Source organism: Equus caballus, chromosome 8, assembly GCF_041296265.1.
Source record: "Equus caballus isolate H_3958 breed thoroughbred chromosome 8, TB-T2T, whole genome shotgun sequence".
Lineage (NCBI taxonomy): Eukaryota > Metazoa > Chordata > Mammalia > Perissodactyla > Equidae > Equus > Equus caballus.
Window position 1 is genome coordinate 42,570,135 of NC_091691.1, and position 23,844 is coordinate 42,593,978.

Here is a 23,844-nt window from a genome sequence, read left to right on the forward strand (position 1 = left end):
AGTGGCTGCATATGTTCCTACCAGCAGTGCATGAGGGTTCCACTTTCTCTCCATCTTCACCAGTGCTTGTTACTCTCTTTTTTATTGTAGTCATCTTAGTGGATATAAAGTGATTTTTATTTGCATTTCTCTAATAGGAATGATGCTGAACGTCTTTTCATGTGCCAGTTTGCCATTTGTATATCTTCTTTGAAGAAATGTCTATTCAGAACCTATGCCAAATTTTCAATTGGCTTGTCTTTTTTATTGCTGAGTTACAAGAATTTTTTATATATTCTGTGTATAGGTCCCTTATCAGATATATGACATGCCAGTAATTTCTCTCATTCTGTGGATTGTCTTTTTACTTTCTTGATGATATCATTTGCAACACGAAAGTTTTAAGTTTTTATGTAATCTATTTTTTCTTTTGTCTTTTATGCGTTTGGTGTTGTATCTAAGAAACCATTGCCTAACCCAAGGTCACAAAGATTCACGTGTATATTTCCTTTTAAGCATTTTATAGATTTAGGTCTTATGTTTAGATCTATGATCCATTTGGGGTTGATTTTTGTGTATGGTGTAAGGTAGGGATCCAACTTTACTATTTTGTGTATGGATATTCAGTTGTCCTAGCACAGTTTGTTGAAAAGACTGTTTTTCTCCCGTTGAATTATCTTGGCTCCCGTGTTGAGAATAATTTGACCATAAATGTAATAGTTTATTTCCTGACTTTAAATTCTATTCCATCGATCCATATGTCTGTCTTTATGCCAGTATCACATTGTCTTGATTACTGTAGCTTTGTGTTATGTTTTGAAATCAGGAAGTATGAGTTCTCCAACTTTCTTCTTTTTAAAGATTGTTTTGACTATTTTGGGTCCCTTGCATTTCCATCTGAATTTTAAGATCAGCTTGTCAATTTCTGCAATAAACCCAGGTAAGAAGTTATTTTATAATAGATTTTATTTTTTGGAGTAGTTTTAGGTTTACAGGAAAATTGAGCAGAAAGTGTAGAAGGAGCCAGTGTACCCCTTCCCCCTGCACACACCCACTGTTTCCCCTATTATGAACATCTTGCATTAGTGTGGTACATTTGTTAGAATTGATGAACCAATATTGTCGCTCTATTATTAACTAAAGTCTACAGTTTACATTAGGGTTCTCTCTTTGTATTGTACAGTTCTGTGCGTTTTGAAAAATGTATAATGTCATATAGCTGCCGTTACGATGTGACACAGAATAGTTTCACTACCCTAAAAATCTGTGCTCCATCCCCACCCCCAAGTCCCTGGCTACTACTGATCGTTTTTATTGTCTGTATGGTTTTGCCTTTTCCATTATGTCTTACGGTTGGAATTATACAGTATGTAGCCTTTCCAGGCTGGCTTCTTTAACTTAGCAATATGCATTTAAGGTTCCTTCACGTCTTTTCACGGCTTGATAGCTTGTTTCTTTTTATTGCTGATTTATATTCCATTGTATGGATGTACCACCGTTTGTTTATCCATTCACCTATTGAGGGACATCTTGATTGCTTCCAAATTTTGGTAACTAAGAATAATGCTGGTATAAATATCCATGTGCAGATTTTCATGTGGACATACATTCTCAACTCATTTGAGTAGATGCCAAGGAGCACAATTGCTGGATCATATGCTAAGAGTATGTTTACTTTTGTAAGAAATTGTCAAACTATCTTCCACAGTGGCCTTAACATTTTGCATTCCCACCTGTTGCTCTGCATCCTTGTCAATGTTTGGTTTGTCAGTGTTTTGAATTTTAGCCACTCTAACAGGTGTATCTTGGTATCTCATTGTTTTAATTTGCAATTCCCTAATGACATGATGTTGAGCATTTTTTCATCTGCTTTATTTGCCACCTCTGTATCATCTTTGGTGAAGTGTCTGTTTATATCCTTTGCCCATTTTTAAGTTGTTCATTTTCTTTTTTTTTAAGATTTTATTTTTCCTTTTTCTCCCCAAAGCCCCCCCATACGTATTTGTGTATTTTTAGTTGTGGGTCCCTCTACTTGTGGTACCTGGGATGCCGCCTTAGCACGGCTTGATGAACAGTGCCATGTCGGCGCCCAGGACTAGACCTGGCGAAACCCTGGGCTGCCAAAGCAGAGCGCGTGAACCCAACTGCTCGGCTGCAGGGCCAGCCCCTGTTCATTTTCTTACTGTTGTGTTTTAGGAGTCTTTGTATGTTTTGGATAACAGTCCTTCATCAAATATGTCTTTTGCAAATATTTTCTCCCAGTCTGTGACAGGTCTTCTCATTCTGTTGACAGTGCCTTTTGCAAAGCATACGTTTTTTATTTTGGTGAAGTCCAACATTCATTTTTTCTTTCACGGGTTGTACCTTTGGTATTGCCAGCTAGGGTTTTCGTAAGGATTGCATTGACTATATAGATCAGTTTGAGAAGTACTGACCTCTTAACAGTATTTAGGTCTTCTGATTCCTGAACATGGAATATCTTTCTTCTATTTAGATTTTCTTTAATTTCTTTCAACAATATTTTGCAGCTTTCAGTATTTTGTAGAAATGTAAAGAAGTCTTACACTTCTTTGGTTAAGTTTATTCATAGGTATTTTATTCTTTTTGATGTTGTTGTAAATGGAATTGTGTCCTTAATTTCATTTTCGGATTGTTCATTGCTTGTATCTAGTGTCATGGATCTTAAATTTGTTTTTACCTTCTTATTCTGCCTTTGGGGAGATTTCCTTGACTTTAGCTTTGAACGCTTTCCATTGAATTTTTTAGTATTAGCAATGACTTTTAAATTTCGAGAGCTCTTATATTCTGCTTGTTAATTTTTTTGGATTAACACTTTCACTTGTTTTTGAATGCATCATTTTCTCAGATATCTCCAAGGATGACACCTATTGTAAGTTTCACTGGTGGAGGTGGAGGTGTGTGTGTTTTCCCCCTAGTTCTGTTACCTGGATTATTTCTTTCTTCCAAGATTTTTTTTTCTTGTAACTTATGTCTCTTCCATGTGACAGGCTTTCCCCGAATCTATAGTATGCTTTAGTCGTCCATTTATACTTAAGAAAGAGGCAGTAAAAAGTTGGTTGAGAGACTGTGTACATGGGTAGAACTGACATACACAGACTGGAGGGTTTCACTGGAAGGACAGGGAGCCCTTGAGCCTGGAATGTGTTCTCTGCTGTGAAGCTGGTCATTTTCCTGAAAGGAAGTTTGTGGTTGGTTGGTTTTGATTGGCTGGTTTTCTTGCTGTGGTTGGGGTGGGTGGGTGGGTGGTGGATCTCTAGTTCTTTTTGCTGTATTCGGGGGAGAGTAGCTTAACTGCTGTGATAGAAACTTGAACTTTAATGCCCTCTTTTTAGTTCTATTCACAATTATGTATGTACAGTTTTCTAGGAAAAAAGTCCATAGCTTTCAAGAGGTTCTTAAAGTGGTTAATGGCGCTGAAAAGATGGAGAATTGCTGGCACTTTGCTTTCCGTTGCACACGCTAAGTTATTAAAATTCTGCTTTCATATTTAAGAAAGAACAAGGCACATTGACATTTTAGATGACAGTAATAGCTTTTCTCCTTAAATTTACAGAAGAAGAACATGTACAGAAATGAAGGCAGGAGATAAGTACTTTTAAGAAAGGCAATGCTATAGAAGTTTAAAGAAAGATACTAATTACTTCTTAGAGGGAATTTAGATTTTCTTTTTGTTGTTTTGGTTTAGTTTGAACATTGGTAGTGTTGAAATGAGGTACTATGAGGATAAGTTAGAACATTTGTCTATGTTGAGCCCTCTGCCCTGATGAAATAACTAAGTATAAAAAATTTTCCCTGGAAGCTCATAGTTATGTAAATATTTTTTACCAGCATGATCACAAGGCAGCACAGTCATTCCTGCCACTCCTTTAAGTTGTTATGCGTAAGGGTGGTCCCTATATAAATATTTATTTTGTGCTTCTGACAGGAAAGGAATCTAACTTTAAACATCAAGAAAGTAAAATTGTTGTCTTGGTGTACTCTTGCTCATATAATGAGTGGTTTAGCTGTCCTATTTCAGGAAAAAACTTGATAAGAAAAGATTTTGCTTTTGACAAGATCTTTACTTGTTTTTTCTTCTGCTTTTGTGAAAAGAACTTTTAAGTTGTGGATCAATATTACACTTCTAGCCTAGAAATTCCAAGACCTATTTTGTATTAAGAAGTGAAAAACAGGTTTATTGACCTGTAGGTACTTTTAACCAATATTTATGGTCATATTTAGGATGATATAAACATTATAATTCATGAAAATATTCAGACTTAGGTTCAGATATCATTGATGCATCATTTTAGCACTTGTTACCTGAATATTTATTTAGCACTTTTATGTGCCAAATTGACACTCTGCTTTTTTATTCTAAAAATTGACTCAGCTATTAAACGAATCTTAGATTTCCTGAAATAGGTTGGGATTTCAAAATAGTTTCCTACTAAGAATTCTAGTTTTTTAAAGTGTATTTTGTCTTTAATCACAGTAAACTAAAAAATTAATTTTCTCTTCCTTTTCCTGAATCAGTGCCTAATTAAGTTCCATGTTAGTCTCTTGCTACAGTTACCCTGATTTGTTACTATACTAGTAATATTTTGATTTACAATATACAGTGTTTGTTCTTTCCTCTTATGAACACTGTCTTATTTTCCTATAGTGTTTTTTCCTCTTCATTCTACTTCCTCGTTCTTCAAAGTTGTGACTCTCCAGGCCTGCCTGGTGGTGTAGTGGTTAAGTTTGCGCACTCCACGTTAGCGGCCTGAGGTTCATGGCTCCAGATCCCGGGCATGGACCTACACACCGCTTATCAAGTCGTGCTGTGGTGGCGTCCCACATATAAAACAGAGCAAGTTTGGCACAGATGTTAGCTCAGTGACAGTCTTCATCAAGCAAAAAGAGGAAGATTGGCCAATCTTTCTCACCAAAAAAAAATTGTTACTCTCATTTTTGTCCTGTTTTGCTTCAGTTAACACCTCATGTAAATCTTTAAAATTAATGTCCAAAAGTAGTGAGTTCAGCCTGATGTAATTTAAGGGAAGAATAAGTCATTGTTTCCCTTTCAGATGCTTAATGCAATTAGAATAGCTGCTAAAATTTATTAGTGGAAACTAAAATTTATTTTCACTGGCTGTTTCCTTTTTAAAACAAAAATAAAGCTTTCATCGGGACACTTGGAAAAATTCAAATATACTTAAAATAGGGAGGATAGTAAAATAGCCTCTCATACTCATCACTCAGCTATCAACATATGGCCAGTCCTCTCTCATCTGTACCTCCCTACTTCACCCCACCTCGACTATTTTAAAGAAATTCATTGGGCCACTTTTAAAGTAAGTAGGATTAAAATTTTGTTACTAAGTTTATATAAGAAATGGGTGCCATTTGTTATATTTTGGTAGTTCACGTATATACATGAACCTTTATGATGATTTATTTAGCCAAAAGGATAAATTCTGTTTTCAGTCTTGTGTCACTTAAGTTTATATTATTTTCAGGACGAAAGTTTACTACCCAGTTAGAATTTGTAAAGAACAACATGATAATGAGGTTCAGTTGATATTTCTCTTCCAAGTTTGAAAGTTTGTCTGATTTCCTCCTTAAAGAGTATAATATGTCAAGACAGATTTGTTGTAATCCAACCTAATTATAATTATGTTTGAATAAAGGCTAATTGTTTGAGGATATTTTGTTTTATTTATTTGTTCTAAAATACCCATTTGACCTAAGTGACAGTTGTCAAAGTAGTATCAGTATAGGGACACTCTACTGCTTTATTGATTACCAATGCTCACATGATATGTGTTTACTTAACTAGCTTTGTTCTGACGTTCCTGGGTTGTTTTTTTTTTTAAGATCAAGCTGTTATAAATACTTAGTTTGCTTAATGTAATATTTAAGAACCTCAGTTTGTGTTTTTGAGTATTTTATTTTTTTTATTGTACAACCATTAAACAATCTTAAGAAGTCATACTACGCAAGTAAATTAAATTTTATATGCCATTATAAAATGATTTTGTACTCAAAGAAAATTCATAGAATACATAGTGGTAGAAAAAGGAAAGTAAGTCATTCATAGTCCTATTATCCAAACACAGACTACTTTTATAGTTTGATATAGTTCTTTCTAGGTTTTTATTTATGGTTAGGTGACTTTTAACAAATATATTGTATATACTACTTTTGTGTTCTGTGTTTTTCACTAGCATTGCTTTATGTTTCTTTGTAAAAAAAAAAAAGGGAAAAGTATTTAGGTTAGTTTAGAGAAGTTTAGTTTTAGCTTAAAAGTAGAAAAGTAAAACAGCAGCTTGCATTTATATAATGCTTTATGTTTTTCAATTCAGGTTTGTTAAAATAATAAATTTATGGAGAAACCACGATGTACCATAATGGTCTTTCAAAGATGAAATAAGGTATTCCCTGATCTCCCAAAGCATTTTTTTAGTCAAATTTATTGCTGTATAATTCACATACAATGCAGTTCACTCTTTTTAGGCATAGTTTTGATTTTCGACAAACATATGCTCATGTAGCCCCTACCACAATCAGAGGAAATATTTTCATCACCCGAAAAACTTCCGTTGTGCCCCTTTGTAGTCAGAACTAGCCCCTTCCCAAGCCTAAGCACCTGGCAACCACTGATTTGATTTTTGTCCCAATAGTTTTGCTTCTTCAGAATGTCGTATGAACAGAATTGTAGAGTATGTAGCCTTTTGTGTCTGGCTGGCCTCTTTCATTTAGTATAATGCTTTTGAGACTCATTTAAATTGTTGTATGTATCAGGTAGTTTTCCTTTTGATTGCTGAGTAGTATTCCATTGTATGGATGTACCGCATTTCTTTATCCATTCACCAGCCCACAGACATTGGGTTGTTTCCAGTTTTTGGTGATTATGAGTAAAGTGGGCAATTACTTTCAGATAGAGGTCTTTGTGTGGACATATGTTTTCATTTCTCTTGAGTAAATACTTAGGAGTGGAATTGCTGGGTCGCCAAACCTTTTTATAGTCATTATTTCATTTGGATGCCAAAGTCTGTAAGGGAAAGTCTAGCAATACCATCTCCTTTTTATGACTGAGAAACTGAGACTGCAGCTTATGGGCTAGGACTTAAATTCAGATTCTCTTAAGTCCAAGTCATTTGCCCTCTATCAGACTATAATGTTCTTTTCAATGATGATGTTCCCCTGGTTTAACAACAGTGCTAACAGATATCTCAGATCGTGGCAACAGTTAGAGAATGGAAATATTTATTAGTAACTGAACAGTAGAATATAAATAAGATTCTTTCTCAAGTTATTAGTTTCCATCTCTGGCCTGGAAGTTTGGAAGTTTATGAAATAAATTTTAACTCTTAAAGTCTAGTCTTAGTCTCAGATAAGTAATACCGTCCCCCATTTATTTTGCATAGAGAATTAAGATCTCACCAGAACCTTAGTTGTATAGAGAATAAGATTTTTCCATTAAAATTGACTGAATAATTATATAAAATCTCTGTCTTCTGGCATTCAAAAATTTCACAATTTTCCATAATACAAATGTAATGAAGTACATTTTAAATGATTAGACTTCCCTAAAACTTTCATAGTGCTGGCACACATTTCTTATAAGCTTTTTAAGCAGCTTTCCAGATTCTCTCTAAATACTCATTTTGGTCCATATAGGGCAGCCCAAATGTATAAATTTCTGTTTGCCATTTAGTATAAAGTTTCAGTTTTTTCTGTCATAAATTTATTGAACAATGTGATTACCAAACTTTAATAACGCCTGGCATAGTACTACACACGGAAAACAGATGTCTTCTTCCATATTACTCTGACTCTAACATGCAGAAGCAGTGGTGGTAGGAGCAGCCTTGAGTCAGAAGCCCTGATGTCAGAGTCCCAGTTGTGTGAACTCAGACAAATCACTAACCACTCCTTCTCAGCCTTCTCATCTGTATGGTGAGCAACACCCACACTTTCTCTGAGACGTGCAGACTAGTGAAGCAGATGATAGGGTCATTAACTGGCTGAAGCAACAAAAGAATTAAGTATTAAATTCCAACTCACTGGTTTTGCAACTCTTAGCCAATGATATTTATTTTGCTTTTACAAACAATGATTAAACTTGGGCAATAGCACTTCTAATTGTATTCAGGTACTGAGAGTGAAAGATATAATAATGTCTTTGCTCAAACAACATGAGGGATTATCTCAATTTAATTATGGGCTCATTCTTTCTGAGAAAGTAATAACTATAATTATTGAAATGCTAAATTAATAAGAAATAAGCTATATAGTTCCCGTGTCAATGTTTAAAAAGCAGGAATATCTGACCAAAACTGGGGTCACATCTCAGCCACTTACTAATTGAATGATGTACAAATTTCATAACCTTATTTGAAAAATGAAGATAAATAATAACTACTTTGATAGAAGCTTTATGAGAATCAGGATAATGCATGTGAAACACTTAGCACAGCGCCTGTTAATGTCAAATAAATCCACTTGGGAGCTTCGGGGGAGGGGCAGCAGGAAGTAGTGGAGGTGTTGCATCTGTCTGTTTTTTGGACCTCTGTGAACTCTGTGTTTGGTTATAATCACATGTTCCACTCAACTGAGCAGTACTCAAATTTAGTCATAGTAAGATTAATAAAATGTATAAACAGCCAGTCCCAACAGAATATTCGACATCTCAACTCAACCATATGTTCTATTTAAGAAGTAGAGATTTTGAAATAATAGTGAAATGGAAGATACTAATAAACGTGGTGGTAAAGAATGAGAACATGGACAAGGTGTGGAAGGGATCAAGAATGTAAGGCCTATTTCTGAATTTTGGTACATAAAATGTGGCTAAGTTGTGTTGACAGATTTTTACAATAGGGAAGTGCTTATTTCTTTAGATCAAGAGAGTGCACAATCATTATTTTATTAGAAATGCATAGGAATTTACCAAAGTGGGAAGAATTTGGGTAATTTCTCCTTCTACTCTAGCAGATATTTTTCAAAATTTTTTACAATTAAAAAAATATTTTTAAAGCATTCCTTTTATCTTGGTTCTAGCCTCTTCAGCACAGCCTTTGTAGTTACAGAAGACTCATAACTAAAACAACTAAAGGTAAAGGTTTCTTTTTAAGTATCCTGAAGAAAAGATTCTGCTTAATTTAAATGGAGTAATTTTTTATGTTTTTCTGTGATCCTTGATTCATCACAGTTACGTTTTGAGTTTTTTTTTTTTTGTATTTCCAATACTTGACTCCAAAACACTTTAGAAATGTTCCTTATATTTAAAAACGTTCATCCTAACCACAGCTTGCTTACTGTCAAAAAAATTAAAGTATGCATTTCCAAATATGTTTATGACAAAACGTTATTCAATGATGTGGTTTTGAAAGACATGCAAAGTGAATAGAAAAGAGTGAATTACTTGATGAGCTGCACATGGCTGTTATTCATAATTATTTACACATGGAAATTCATTGTTTCCATTTTCTTCTTGACTATGACAACAGTCTAAAGCAAATCATTTCCATGTATTTTTGCTTTCTAGATTTGCAGTGAGGTTTTTGAGATCCTAAACGCCATCTCTTAAATTTGCCTGTATAGTATATTTCTCCTGGAAAGTGAGAAGTTAGGTGCATTATTCTGTCATGCTGACATGTAAAAGTAAAGCACAGGCATCTCTTGAGAGGGGGTGAAATGCATTTAATCTTGAAGGCTAGATAATCTGGACATGTTCAAGCAACTTTTAAATAGTTTTAGTTTAAACCTTCCATTAGTTAGCAGTAATCTGATGTTTTCATTTACCTTTCATTCCAGCTTAAAACACGTAACAGATATCCGACAGTAAGAGGCATAATGAATACTTTAAAGACTCAGATTTCTCTAATGGAAACCGTTAAATTGGCATTCATTTTAAAATTATTTAGCATAATTTACAGTAATTCATTTAACAAGCTACGATTTGGAAGCTATGATAGGAAAAAGGAGAGAGAGATTCTTTGAATAAATTTGTTACTTTTCTAATTTATTTCTCCTGTGCTAAATAAATAATGTAAATATAAGCAACTATGATAGAAAGGGGTATTTTCTATGTATAATATAAATTAAAAATTTTTTAAAGCTTTATTTCTTGTGATTAAGTGGCAACTTTTATAAAACTAAAAACAAAAAGTATCAATATCCTTAACTCTGATGCTCTTTTTTAAAAATGTGTACTCAGAAAATATTCTCTTACTCCAAAGATAGGACAGACAGTTTTTTATGGAGAAATAAGTCACAAAATATAGCTTTGGCAACTCTTCTTTCTCTAGATTTCCAAGTAAGTTTGAGCTTGTCTGAATCAAGCATCACCAGTTTTATGATGAAGCATCTATACTTCTCAGGAAGTCCCTGCCCTTTTAGCCTTTCTCTTCCTAACAGACTTAGCAAAGTTACTTGAGGTCTGCGTTACATGGATGCAGCCTGAGTATACAGAATTCCACAGTGCTACAATATTATAGTTTGCATATATTGAATCACAAATACACACTGACATCAAACTAATGAATTAGTTAGAAAATAGCACAAGTGTTGATCTTGAATGTGCTGTGTAATAGCTAGGAGACTTTTGGAGAAGAAGAAAACAAGGAATTATAAATATCAGTCTTGCTTTATCTGATAAGGGGTTCGTATCCAAAATATATAAAGAACTCATACAACTCAATAGCAAAAACATGAATAGTCTGATTAAAAAAATGGACAAAGGACCTGAATAGAAATTTTTCCAAAGAAGATATATAAATGGCCAACAGGTACATGAAAAGATGCTCATCACTAGTCATTAGGGAAATGCAAATTCAAACCACAATGAGATATCACCTCACACCTGTTAGAATGGCCATAATCAAAAAGACAAGAGATAACAAATGCTGGCATGGATGTGGAGCAAAGGGAACTCTGTACACTGTTGGTGGGAATGTACACTGATGCAGCCACTATGGAAAACAGTATGGAGATTCCTCAGAAAATTAAAAATAGAACTCCATATGATCCAGCAATTCCACTTCTGAGAATATAGCCAAAGGAAATGAAGACACTAACTCAAAAAGATATTTGCACCCCCATCTTCATAGCATTATTCACAATAGTCAAGACATGGAAATAACCTAAGTGTCCATCAGTGGATGAATGGATGACGAAGTTGTAGTGTATATATACAGTGGAATATTACTCAGCCATAAAAAAACGAAATCCTACCATTTGTGACAACGGGGATAGACCTTGAAGGCATCATGCTATGTTAAATGTCAGACAGAGCCAGACACTGTGTGATCTCACTTAAACGTGGAATCTAAATACAATAACAACAACAAAAAAACCCCACCAAACTCATAAAAAAAGAGATCAGATTTGTGTTTACCAAAGTGGGAAGTGTGGGGAGGGGGAATTGGAGGAAGGGGGTCAAAAGGTACAAACTTCCAGTTTATAAGGTAATGAATACCAGGGATGTAATGTACAGCATGATGACTATAGTTAACTGGTGTATGGTATATAAGAAAGTTGTCAAAAGAGGAGATGCTAAGAATACTCATCACAAGGAGAAAATTTTTTTTCTTTTCTTTTTATTGTGTCTATATGAGCTCATGATGTTAACTAAATTTATTGTGGTAATCATTTCACAATATATGTAAATCAAACTATCATGCCATACACCTTAACTTAGACAGTGCTGTACGTCAATTATTTCTCAATAAAACTGGAAAAGAAAATCACTGTTGCAAAAAATTGTCATATAAGAATGATAGACTGACTCCAATGGTCTAGAAATATAATAAGATAAATTTAATAGGGATAAATGTTATGTGCTATGTTTAAGTTTTAAAAAATATATATGGTATCTCATAAAGCAGGGAAAGCCAAATAGGCAGTAATGGCTATAGAATTTCCCTTTAAGTTGCATTTATTTAGGAGTGGCTGTCTGGTGGCAAGGGCTAAAGGAAACCTTGAAGCTTCATTACAATGCAAGCTGTGTTAATTAGCTTTCCTGGAGTAACAAACCACCCCAAAGTTTAGTAGCTTAAAGCAATAACCATTGAGCCAACCCAGATGGCCTAGTGGTTAAAGTTTAGCGCACTCCACTTTCGTGGCCCAGGTTCCATTCCTAGGTGTGGAACCACACTACTCCTTCTCAGTAACCATGCTGTGGTGGTGGCTCACATAGAGAAACTAGAAGGACCTACAACTAGAATATACAACTGTGTACTGGGCTTTGGGGAGGAAAAAAAAAAGGGAAGATTGACAACATGTTAGGTCAGGGTGAATCTTTCCCAGCAAAATAAATAAAACATGCTCTTCAGCCCTGAATCCAGGTTGTGTATATTTTCTGTTATTTCAAAATATCCCTTATTTAAAAAACAAAACAAAATGTTTATTTAGCTCTTATTCCTGGGGATTAGCAGTTTGGGCCTGTATCAGTTGGGTGGTTTTTCCGGGATCATACCTGTATCTGGCCTCAGCTCCTGGTTGTTTGGAGGCTGGCTGAACTAGGATGGCTTCAGGTGGACCAGTTTGTCCACATCACCTTCTCCCAGGCGTCACATGGCAGCTGGGCAAAGTTCCTAGAGAAAAAGGGGAAGCACTCTAGATTTCTTGAGGCCCAGACTCCAAACTGACACGAAGTCACTTCCACCAAATTCTGTTGATCAGAGCAAGTCTCAAGAACACCTACATTGAAGGAGTTAGGAAATAGACCCTGTCCCTTGATCAGAGGACATGCAAAGTCACATTGCAAAGTGGGTGGACATAGGGAGAGGAATAATTGCTACCTTCTTTGTAAAAAGTCTGCCACACCAAGCACACTGTTTTAATATGTCGTATATCAATAAAAATAGCAGTTTTCAAAACATACTTTTATTCACACTTTGTATATTGAGAAACCACAGCTTCCACTACAAGTCAGCTATTCATTTAGATTAATTCGGACAATGAATCTAATAGCTGGAAAGTAGATTTTGTTCTTGTACTGAATTATTTGTTGAAGTAGTGTAGGGGGTAAAGTTATGGGTTATAAAGTAAAATATTTTCTTTGTTTCAAAATAAGATAAAAGGATCCAAAATGTGTTCACTGAATGTTTCCAAAAGAAAATATAAATCTCCTTGACATTGTAGATATTTATGTTCCTGCAAATAGTTAATGATATTGAATAAAAAATTGTGTCCAGTAAATTATTATAAATTCAAATATTGTGGGGGTTTTTTTGCTGTAAAAATTTAACAATTTTAAGTACAGTTATTCAGAATTTTAAGTTTGAACATCTGTGTTATTTCTAGGAGCTCTGCCAGTGCCGACCTGGAGAAGGGAATTGTTCCTGCTGTAAGGAGTGTATGCTGTGTCTTGGAACCCTTTGGGATGAGTGCTGTGACTGCGTTGGTACGTTGACATGCAATAAAGTTTGTTAATTCTTATCACAGAATCCTTGATTTTAAAGAATGTAAATGTATTTTATGTGTATAGACTACTGTGTGTATAAGATGTAGTAGGTTAATAGAAGATTATATTGCATTCAGTTGTATGAATAGTATTTACTTATGTATGTATTCTAATTTTTATAGAAAAAGATCTAGGAGGGAATTAAGTGCTTATTCTTGCGGAGTAGGAGTGGAGGAACAAGCGGGGATTTTTTTACTTTTTAATTTTTTATACCATTGAATTTTTTATAGGACACATGTATTATGGTTGCAAATAAAAAATAGGTACTTATATTAAAAAATAAATTATCTTCCTTTGTATATAAGACTTCACTAAAAGATCCTTGAGAAACTAAAAGCTGTTTTCAAGGACTTTCTGAAGAACAGTCTTTAAGATGTATTAAGTAAAAAAAGCAAGGTGCAAAGGTGTAGTTATAGAATGCTATCATTTTTGTTTTAGAAAGAAAACTTACATGCATAGACAGTTGCTGGGAGAAACATACATCATCCCCTCTCTGACCATTTAACTCTTTTTCATCCCTTAAAACCACACTTGAAGTGTCCCCTTTTCTCAGAAACTTTCCTCATTTGATGAGATAGGATCCTCTATTCTATTCAGATTGTCTGCTTCCATTGTATCACTTATTGCATGCTTGTATAATTGTTGTTTTGCATGTCTCCCAATAGAGTATGAACTCCTCAGGAACAGGGATGGTGTCATGTTGATCTTTTCAAAATTAATCTCTATTTTTATCAAAGTAGGATATATGCACGTTCTTTAGATATAAGCACATAGTGCTATAACAATCTTCTGTCCCATTTTTTCCCAATGTTTTGATCCTGTGGCAAAGACAACCACTTCCAACTCTTCGGTATTGTATTACTTCCATAATTCTAAAAATGTTCTTCTACTGGTCTCTTGATTCTTTGATTTTAGAAACTATCTGTTGACTTCGTATTATGGTATATGAGAATTTAGCTCCCTTATCTTTCCAATATGGTTTTATCACTATTTCTAGTTAAATCAGTACTTATTTTAATAATCTCTTGAATAAATGAATGTTCCCACTAGTTTGATGTATAATAGTGTAAACACTAATTTATTAAATGACTAATCTTATTATCTGTCTTTTTGTATTGGAGTATACTTCCTGAGAGGTTTCCTAATCTTGCCTTTGTGTTAGTGTTTAAAATTTTGGCTTTCATTTTTAATTTCCAGGAGCCCCTCCCTGATTGTCCTTTTTGGAGAGCATACTGTTCTTATTTTATAGATAAGATGTTTTTCTTATCTTTCTGGGACTGTTAATTATAAAGTTTGCTTGTTATTGAAGATTTTCCTTCTACTGCTTCTTCTAGTTCCATTTCCTCAACTGTCTGGTGCTCTCAGCCATCTGTTCGTCTGTAAAAGTTAGACACTCTACAGCTGATCAGGAGCCCTGTGCTTGTAGACAGGGCATGAAATCTAGTTTGTTGCCTCACTATCGGATGATTGGAGATGAGCTGGTTTTTTCATTGAGGAGCCCTCTATCTCAGTATCTATAGATCTTTTCCTTTGGGTTGTACAGCTTTTTCAGAGAAGGATCTTTGAGTTTTTTGCCTGGGTTGGGGCTGGGATAGTAAATCTGGCTGCAGTTCTGGGATCCTGAGGGGCAAAGTCAGTATCCAGTAAGCATACTGTCTTTTACTTTCCTTGTTTTTTTCCATCATCGTGTCCACCCTGTAGAGTTGTTGGTGTTCCCAGTCCAGGGCCTCTTTGGTTTAGTTTCTCTAGAGAATAACCCGCTCATCTCCTACAGTTGTGAAAGAGAGACAGGGGCTTGGAGGCGTAACTATCCTCAAAATAAGCTTGCCTCTGCAGCACCTGGTGTCTCCAGCCCCTGCGTCTTGCCAGAGTTCTGTGGTGTACATCTGCCTGTGAGCAGACCACTGAGTCGGTCACATTTAATTCTTAGGTTCTTCCACAGTGGAGGTAGTGTTTCAGTTTCTTGTTTTTCCTTATTGTTTTGTAGTGAGTAGTGAGAGAACCAGGACAGAAGTGTCTTTTCCTCTGTCCTCTTATATTCATCTTGATATTTCTAACAGCTAGTGTAGTCCCTGGCACCTAGAAGATACTCCAGTGTTTTATGACTGTCAAATAAATGAATTCTTATTGCATTATTCTCTCAAGATGGACAGTTTATTCTATGTCCTTGTGGCTATAATTTTTTTATTATGTCAGCTGAAATAAAAGAAGCTTTGAATTATTTTAGTGCATTAAATGTAAGTTAATTTAGTATGTACAATGAAAGTAAGTCAAAAAGAGAAAATAAGCATATTAACTCGTAATACAAATATACAAGCATTTAATTTAAACATGGATACCAAATACACAAATGCACTTTTAGCATTGCCTAAAATATGTTTGTGTGTGTGGGTGTGTTATATATGTGTGAGGGGAGGGGTGTTTTTTTTAGGGTTTGTTGTTGTTGCTGCTGAGGAAGATTAGCCCTGAGCTAACATCTGTTGTCAGTCTCCCTTATTTTTCGCTTGAGGAAGATGAGCCCTAAGCTAACATCTGTGCCAGTCCTCCCCTACTTTATATGTGGGTCACCACCACAGCATGGCTGACGAGTGGTGTAGGTCCAAGCACGGGATCCAAACCTGTGAAACTGGGCCACCAAAGTAGAATGTGCTGAACTTAACCGCTACGCCATGGCCTGGCCCCTATGTGTGTGTGTGTTTTAACCATCACACAATGGTAACGGTGCCATTCAGCTTCTTCTTCTAGACAAGTTCTGGAATTCTTCTACTGAGAAGGAATGATTGATTATACATGTTCATATCTCTACAGTTGTAAAGATTGATGCCTGAGCTAACATCTGTTGCCAATCTTTTTTTTTTTCCTCCTCCTTCTCCTCAAAGCACCCCAGTACATAGTTGTATATTCTAGTTGTAGGTCCTACTGATTGTGCTATGTGGGACACCGCCTCAGCATGGCCTGATGAGCAGTGCCATATCCATGCCAAGGATCTGAACCGGCAAAACTCTGAGCCACCAAAGCAGAGTGCATGAACTTAACCACTCAGCCATGGGGCCAGCCCCTCTCTACAATTTTAGAAGCAACTGGTGTGCTGCTGGGCTAGTACCCATTTTTTTTTTAAATGTATTATTTACCTTTAAGGGCAATGACCAGTTTTAAACTTTGAGTGAGTTCATAATGTAACTTCATGTTTAATTTTCAATTCAGTTAATCTTTCTATTTCCTAGGATAAAATTTAGATGTCCCAGTTCTTTTTGTACAGTAGTCTTCTTCTGGTAGGCAGTTCTCTTCCACGTTAGACTCTCTTGATGTCCTTTGCAGACCTGTGACTGCTTCCCCCTTCTGAGTGGAAACACTCCCCATACTTTTCATGGGTGGGGCACAGACTTCTGAGAGCTTCCAGATTAGAGTACAGCCTTCCCTTCCCTTTGTTTGTCTTCTCTGAGTTTCTCTTAAGGTAAGAGTAACTGCCATAGCTCATTTTCGTACTTGCTGTCCAACTGTTCTTCAAATCCTCTGGTTTTTGGATCCCACCTCTACCCACAGGTTTTTGTTTTGTTTTGTGTTTTAGTGTTTGTTTTGTTTTTACTCTTCTGAATATACACAAAAATAGAGAGTACAATGAACTGCTGTGTACCTACTCCTCGATTCAACAGCCATACTTGTTTTGTCCATTCATCTGTCTGTCCTCCATACTTTTTTTAGTTGGAGTATTATAAAATAAATAATTCTACTACACCTGCAAAGTACTTTAGTTATGCATCTCAATAAAAGAGTAAATTTTCTTACATAATAGAATATCATTGCCACACTTAAAATAATTAACAATACTTCCTTAACATCTAGTACTCAGTTCATATTCAGATTGCCCTAATTGACTGAATGTTGTTTATGTTATTTTAGTCAAATCAAGATCCCACAAAGTCCACTTACTGTATTTGGTTGTTAGGTTTCTTAAGTTTCTTTTATTCTAAAACATTCCTCCTCCCCTCACCACTTTTTAAAATTCCATTGACTTGTTGAAGAAACTGGTGAGTTATGATGGAAAATATACCACATTCTGGATTTGGCTGATTGCTTCCTCTGGTTATTTAGCTTGTTACTCTGTCATGTCTGTTTTCTGTAGATGAAAGTTAGATCTAAAGGCTGAGCAGATCCAGGTTCAGTTATGGAGAGATGGGGTACAGTGGTACACTGTAGACATTAATAACACCTAGTTGTCCTTCTTTTAGTGATGCTAAAATTGGTCAGTGAGTTCAGATGGTGAAAGTCTGATCCCTTTGTAGAAGGTTCCCCATCATTCTTTGACCTCGTGGTTTCACCCTTCATTGATGACCATTGCCATTGCCAATTTCATTAAATAATGAGCGGCTATTTTTATCATTCCTTCTGTGTTTATTAGCTGGAATTATTCTGTATAGAAGATCTTTCCCACATCCACTAGAGCCCTTTGGTTACCCTGAAATAAAAGATAAATAAACAAAATGTAAGATAAATAGTTAATTCTTTCTCTTTATCCATTTTCAGAGTATTGACTTCATGCCCTAGCAAATTCTAGTAGGATTCAATACATTTTTACTTTGCTTTTTGGTAGGGTTTAAGTATCATTATAAACTCATGACTTTTTAATATGTACATTTAGTGTTTTAATCAGTTACTGTCATTCTTTTTACTCAAATTGTCCCATCTTTGGTTAGTAGGAGCCTCTTCAACTTGGTTTTTGAGTCCTTTTGATGTGACTTCTGTCATCTTTGTTAGCTTCAGACAGGCTGTCTTGGGCTCATCTTATTTCTGCCTCACATTGGAATTAGCCATTTCTCCAGGGAACTTGGTTCCCTTTAGAAGAAAATGGTAGGTAGAGACCACAGTCTTGGCATTAGGGGTACTTGTTGCTTTTACTGGGTTATCTTTTCTTCTAACCCTTTTTAGGGGGCAGAGCTAATAAATAGCTAAAGAGAAAAAACTTAGAGTTTGTGCTAATATTGCAATTCAGATTTAAGATTACAGGGGCTTTACTCCTTTTTATTTTGTATCTGTAACTCGTTTCTTTTATGCTGGAATTTTTGGTTTCTGACAACATTAATGTAATTACTTATATACTTTATTGATAATACATCAATAAGACTATTCAATGACAGTTAAGATTGCTTTGTCTTTGAATATATACTGAAGATGTCAGCCCAAATACCGTCTTCCAAGTTCAGTTGGAGTAATTTTCTGTGAGTGGTTATGTGATCAACTTGATATAAAGTTAGGTTCACGTGTGTTAGTTTGTTTTCATTTTTTTAGGGATTGTTTATTTCCTTTTTGATTTATTTTTGTGTTTTGATTATGTAAAATATTTACATAATTAGACAAATATATATAATAATGATAAAAAACAGTTAATTTCCATCTCTGTCACCTCCATTCTGTTCCCTCCCTCAATTATAGATAAGGTGACCACATAAATTATTGTCCAGACTAGAACACGTTTGAGAGTGAAACCAGGACAGTAGGATAAACCTGAACCTGAACTGACCTGAAGTGGCTCAAGGAAACTGCGATGAATGGTTTCCTTCTACCTATAGCCATTTTTAAAAACTTCAATAAGCATTTATATCTGTTATACAAAATGTTCATTTGTTACATAAAACATTATGCCTATTGCTTTTTCTTTCTTTTTTCTACTTAATTGAATGTGCTGGAAGTCCTGTTGTTGACTGCAACACTTTGTGTACTTATTTGTCCATAGATGGACATTTGGGTTATTTCCAATCTTTTACCATTGCAAGTAACACTATAATGAATAACCTTGTGTACATAGTCAATTCTATGTAATATTGCTAGATATTGTCAAATTCTCCTCCAAAAGGATTTTTATCATTTGCATTCCCAGCAATGCAGTGTAGCAGAGTACCTGTTCCCCAACAACATGACCGAGAAATTGTGTTGCTTAACTTTTGTTGCTGTTCTTACCAAACTTTTGGATTTTTGTTAGTCTGATAGGTAAGAAATGGTATAGTTTTAATTTTCATTTTTCTTATTTCCTGTGAGATTGAGCATCTCTTCATATGTTTAAGAACTATTTACATTTACTTTTATGTGAATTGTTTGTTCATATCTTTTACCCATTTTTCTACTGGGTTATTGTGTTTTTATTCATTTTTTAGAAGTTTTAAAATGTATGTATATATTAGGGATATAACCACAACCTCTGTGTTATAAATTATAAATTTTTTCCCAGTTGGTCATATGTATTTTAACCTTGCTTTGTTGTTTTTTAGCCTGAAAAGTTTTTATTTTAGGTTGTCAACTTTATCGATGTTTTCTTTTATTACTTCTAGATTTTGTGTCATAGTGAGGTTTTTCTTGCACTCCCAGATAGTATTTATATGGTTTTGTTTGTTTGTTTGCATATAGGTCTCTAATACATTTGGAATTTATCCTGGTTTGTGTGTGAACTATGGATGCAATTTTTTCTTTTTCAAACAACTACCACTGTTTATTTAAATATTATTTATAAAGTCCTAAAACTATTTATTTAGAAGAATTTCTTCCCCCCACTAATTTGAGTTGTCGTTTCTCCTATGCACTTTATTTCTGGGTTTTCTCTTCTATTCCATTGGTCTCTGTGTTTATTCATACATCAGTACCACACTTTTATTTATAGAAGCCTTATGAATGTTTTAATACCTGGTAGGGCTAGCCCCCTGCCATTGCTTTTCTGCCCAGAGTATATTAATTTTAAGCATACATACACACATACTGGGGTCAATAAGAGGATGCTTTTCTTCCCGTTGGGTTTGCATGTGTTCTTTGTAAAGGACTTCTCAATTAAACTTAGCTCTTGAAAACTAATTCTCCAAAAAGTTATTAATATAGTAAACAAAAAAGCACTGACTTCATTTTTCTTAAGCAGGCTGTTTTTTCCTGAGATTTTCTGCCCTAGAGGACAAAAACAGACTGACAATATCCAGTTTTTGTGTAATTAAAATGCTCTTTTTTGTATTCTGGGCCTGGTATTAGACTGCACTTTTAGGATAATGTGCAACAAAAACAATTGGGTGGGTCTGACCTTTTAACAGGATCCACTAGCCAGAACAGCAACTCTGTCTGCCTAACCTAAATCTAACCTAAACTAAATGGCTTCCTGTTTTGACTTCCATTCTTGTTTACTTGCCTGCTTTATAGTTTCTGATTCTTTTCTTTTTTCTTCTGCTTTTTCTCCCCAAATCCCCTTAGTACATAGTTGTATATTTTAGTTGTGGGTCCTTCTAGTTGTGGCGTGTGGGATGCCGCCTCAATGTGGCCTGCCGAGCGGTGCCATGTCCGCGCCCAGGATCAGAACCGGCAAAACCCTGGGCCGCCGCAGTAGAGCACGTGAACTTAACCACTCGGCCACAGGGCCGGCCCCTAGTTTCTGATTCTTTTTTTTTTTTTTTTTTTATTAATTAATGTTATGATAGATTACAACCTTGTGAGATTTCAGTTGTACATTATTGTTAGTCATGTTGTGGGTACACCTCTTCCCCCTTTGTGCCCTCCCCCCACCCCCACTTTTCCCTGGTAACCACCGATCAGATCTCCTTGTCAATATGTTAACTTCCACCTATGAGTGGAGTCATATAGAGTTCGTCTTTCTCTGACTGGCTTATTTCGCTTAACATAATACCCTCGAGGTCCATCCACGTTGCTGCGAATGGGCCAATTTTGTCTTTTTTTATGGCTGAGTAGTATTCCATTGTGTATATATACCATATCTTCTTTATCCAGTCATCAGTTTCTGGGCATGTAGGTTGGTTCCACGTCTTGGCTATTGTAAATAATGCTGTGATGAACACAGGGGTGCAAGGGACTCTTGGGATTTCTGATTTCAGGTTCTTAGGATAGATACCCAGTAATGGGATGGCTGGGTCATAGGGTATTTCTATTTTTAACTTTTTGAGAAATCTCCATACTGTTTTCCATAGTGGCTGTACCAGTTTGCATTCCCACCAACAGTGTATGAGGGTTCCTTTTTCTCCACAACCTCTCCAACATTTGTCACTCTTGGTTTTGGATGTTTTTGCCAATCTAATGGGTGTAAGGTGATATCTTAGTGTAGTTTTGATTTGCATTTCCCTGATGATTAGCGATGATGAACATCTTTTCATGTGTCTATTGGCTATATTTATATCTTCTTTTGAGAAATGTCTGTTCATGTCCTCTGCCCATTTTTCGATCGGGTTGTTTGTTTTTTTGTTGTTAAGCCATGTGAGTTCTTTGTATATTACGGAGATTAACCCTTTGTTGGATAAGTGGCTTGTAAATATTTTTTCCCAATTAGTGAGCTGTTTTTTTGTTTCAATCCTGTTTTCCCTTGCCTTGAAGAAGCTCTTTAGCCTGATGAAGTCCCATTTGTTTATTCTTTCTATTGTTTCCCTCAAATGAGGAGTTATAGTGTCCGAAAAGATTCTTTTGAAACTGATGTCCAAGAGTGTACTGCCTATATTCTCTTCTAGAAGACTTATTGTTTCCGGCCTAATCTTTAGGTCTTTGATCCATTTTGAGTTTATTTTGGTGTGTGGTGAAAAAGAATGGTCAATTTTCAATCTTTTGCATGTGGCTGTCCAGTTTTCCCAGCACCATTTGTTGAAGAGACTTTCTTTTCTCCATTGTAGGCCCTCTGCTCCTTTGTCGAAGATTAGCTGTCCATAGATGTGTAGTTTTATCTCTGGGCTTTCAATTCTGTTCCGTTGATCTGTGGACCTGTTTTTGTACCAGTACCATGCTGTTTTGATCACTGTAGCTTTGTAGTATGTTTTGAAATCGGGGATTATGATTCCACCGGCTTTGTTTTTCTTGCTCAGGATTGCTTTAGCAATTCGCGGTCTTTTGTTGCCCCGTATGAATTTTAGGATTCTTTGTTCAATTTCTGTGAAGAATGTTCTTGGGATTCTGATTGGGATAGCATTGAATCTGTAGATTGCTTTAGGTAGTATGGACATTTTAACTATGTTTATTCTTCCAATCCATGTGCATGGAATGTCTTTCCATCTCTTTATGTCGTCGTCAATTTCTTTCAAGAAAGTCTTGTAGTTTTCATTGTATAGATCCTTCACTTCCTTGGTTAAGTTTATCCCAAGGTATTTTATTCTTTTTGTTGTGATTGTGAATGGGATTGAGTTCTTGAGTTCTTTTTCTGTTAGTTCATTGTTAGTGTATAGAAATGCTACTGATCTATGTATGTTGATTTTATACCCTGCTGCTTTGCTGTAGTTGTTGATTATTTCTAATATTTTTTCTATGGATTCTTTGGGGTTTTCTATATATAAGATCATGTCATCTGCAAACAGCGAGAGTTTTACTTCTTCATTGCCTATTTGGATTCCTTTTATTTCTTTTTCCTGCCGAATTGCTCTGGCCAACACCTCCAGTACTATGTTGAATAGGAGTGGTGAAAGTGGGCACCCTTGTCTTGTTCCTGTCCTCAGAGGGATGGCTTTCAGTTTTTGTCCGTTGAGTATGATGTTGGCTGTGGGTCTGTCATATATGGCCTTTATTATGTTGAGGTACTTTCCTTCTATACCCATTTTATTGAGGGTTTTTATCATAAATGGGTGTAGAATCTTGTCAAATGCTTTCTCTGCATCTATTGAGATGATCATGTGGTTTTTGTTTTTCATTTTGTTGATGTAGTGTATCACGTTGATTGACTTGCGGATGTTGAACCATCCCTGTGTCCCTGGTATAAATCCCACTTGATCATGGTGTATAATCTTTTTGATGTATTGCTGTATTTGGTTTGCCAAAATTTTCTTGAGGATTTTTGCATCTATGTTCATCAGTGATATCGGCCTGTAGTTCTCCTTCTTTGTGTTGTCCTTGTCGGGTTTGGGGATCAGAGTGATGCTGGCTTCATAGAATGTGTTAGGGAGTACTCCATCTTCCTCAATTTTCTGGAATAGTTTGAGAAGAATAGGTATTAAGTCTTCTTTGAATGTTTGGTAGAATTCTCCAGAGAAGCCGTCTGGTCCTGGACTCTTATTTTTGGGGAGGTTTTTGATTACCGTTTCTATTTCCTTACTTATGATTGGCCTGTTCAGATTCTCCATTTCTTCCTGATTCAGTTTGGGGAGGTTGTAGGAGTCTAGGAATTTGTCCATTTCTTCCAGGTTGTTCAATTTGTTGGCATATAGTTTTTCATAGTATTCTCTTATGATCCCTTGTATTTCATTGGTATCTGTTGTGATTTCTCCTCTCTCATTCCTAATTTTATTTATTTGCAATTTCTCTCTTCTTTTCTTGGTGAGTCTGGCTAAAGGTTTGTCGATTTTGTTAATTTTTTCAAAGAACCAACTCTTTGTTTCATTGATCCTTTCTACTGTCTTTTTGTTTCAATATCGTTTATTTCTGCTCTTATTTTTATTATTTCCCTCCTTCTACTG

General features: G+C 35.5%; 1 protein-coding gene across 3 annotated transcripts in view; it reads left to right on the plus strand.

Annotated features, from left to right (window-relative positions):
• The window catches only part of TWSG1 (twisted gastrulation BMP signaling modulator 1), a 49,341-nt gene that overhangs the window by 10,274 nt on the left and 15,223 nt on the right, over positions 1-23,844 (plus strand). For all 3 annotated transcript variants that reach the window (XR_011420920.1, XM_023647455.2, XM_023647456.2), the window contains one exon: positions 13,279-13,378. Coding sequence is in view for 2 of the 3 variants with exons in the window: in XM_023647455.2 (XP_023503223.1) it covers positions 13,279-13,378 (100 nt within the window). In the remaining variant the exon portion in view is untranslated. The remainder of the gene's footprint in view (positions 1-13,278; positions 13,379-23,844) is intronic.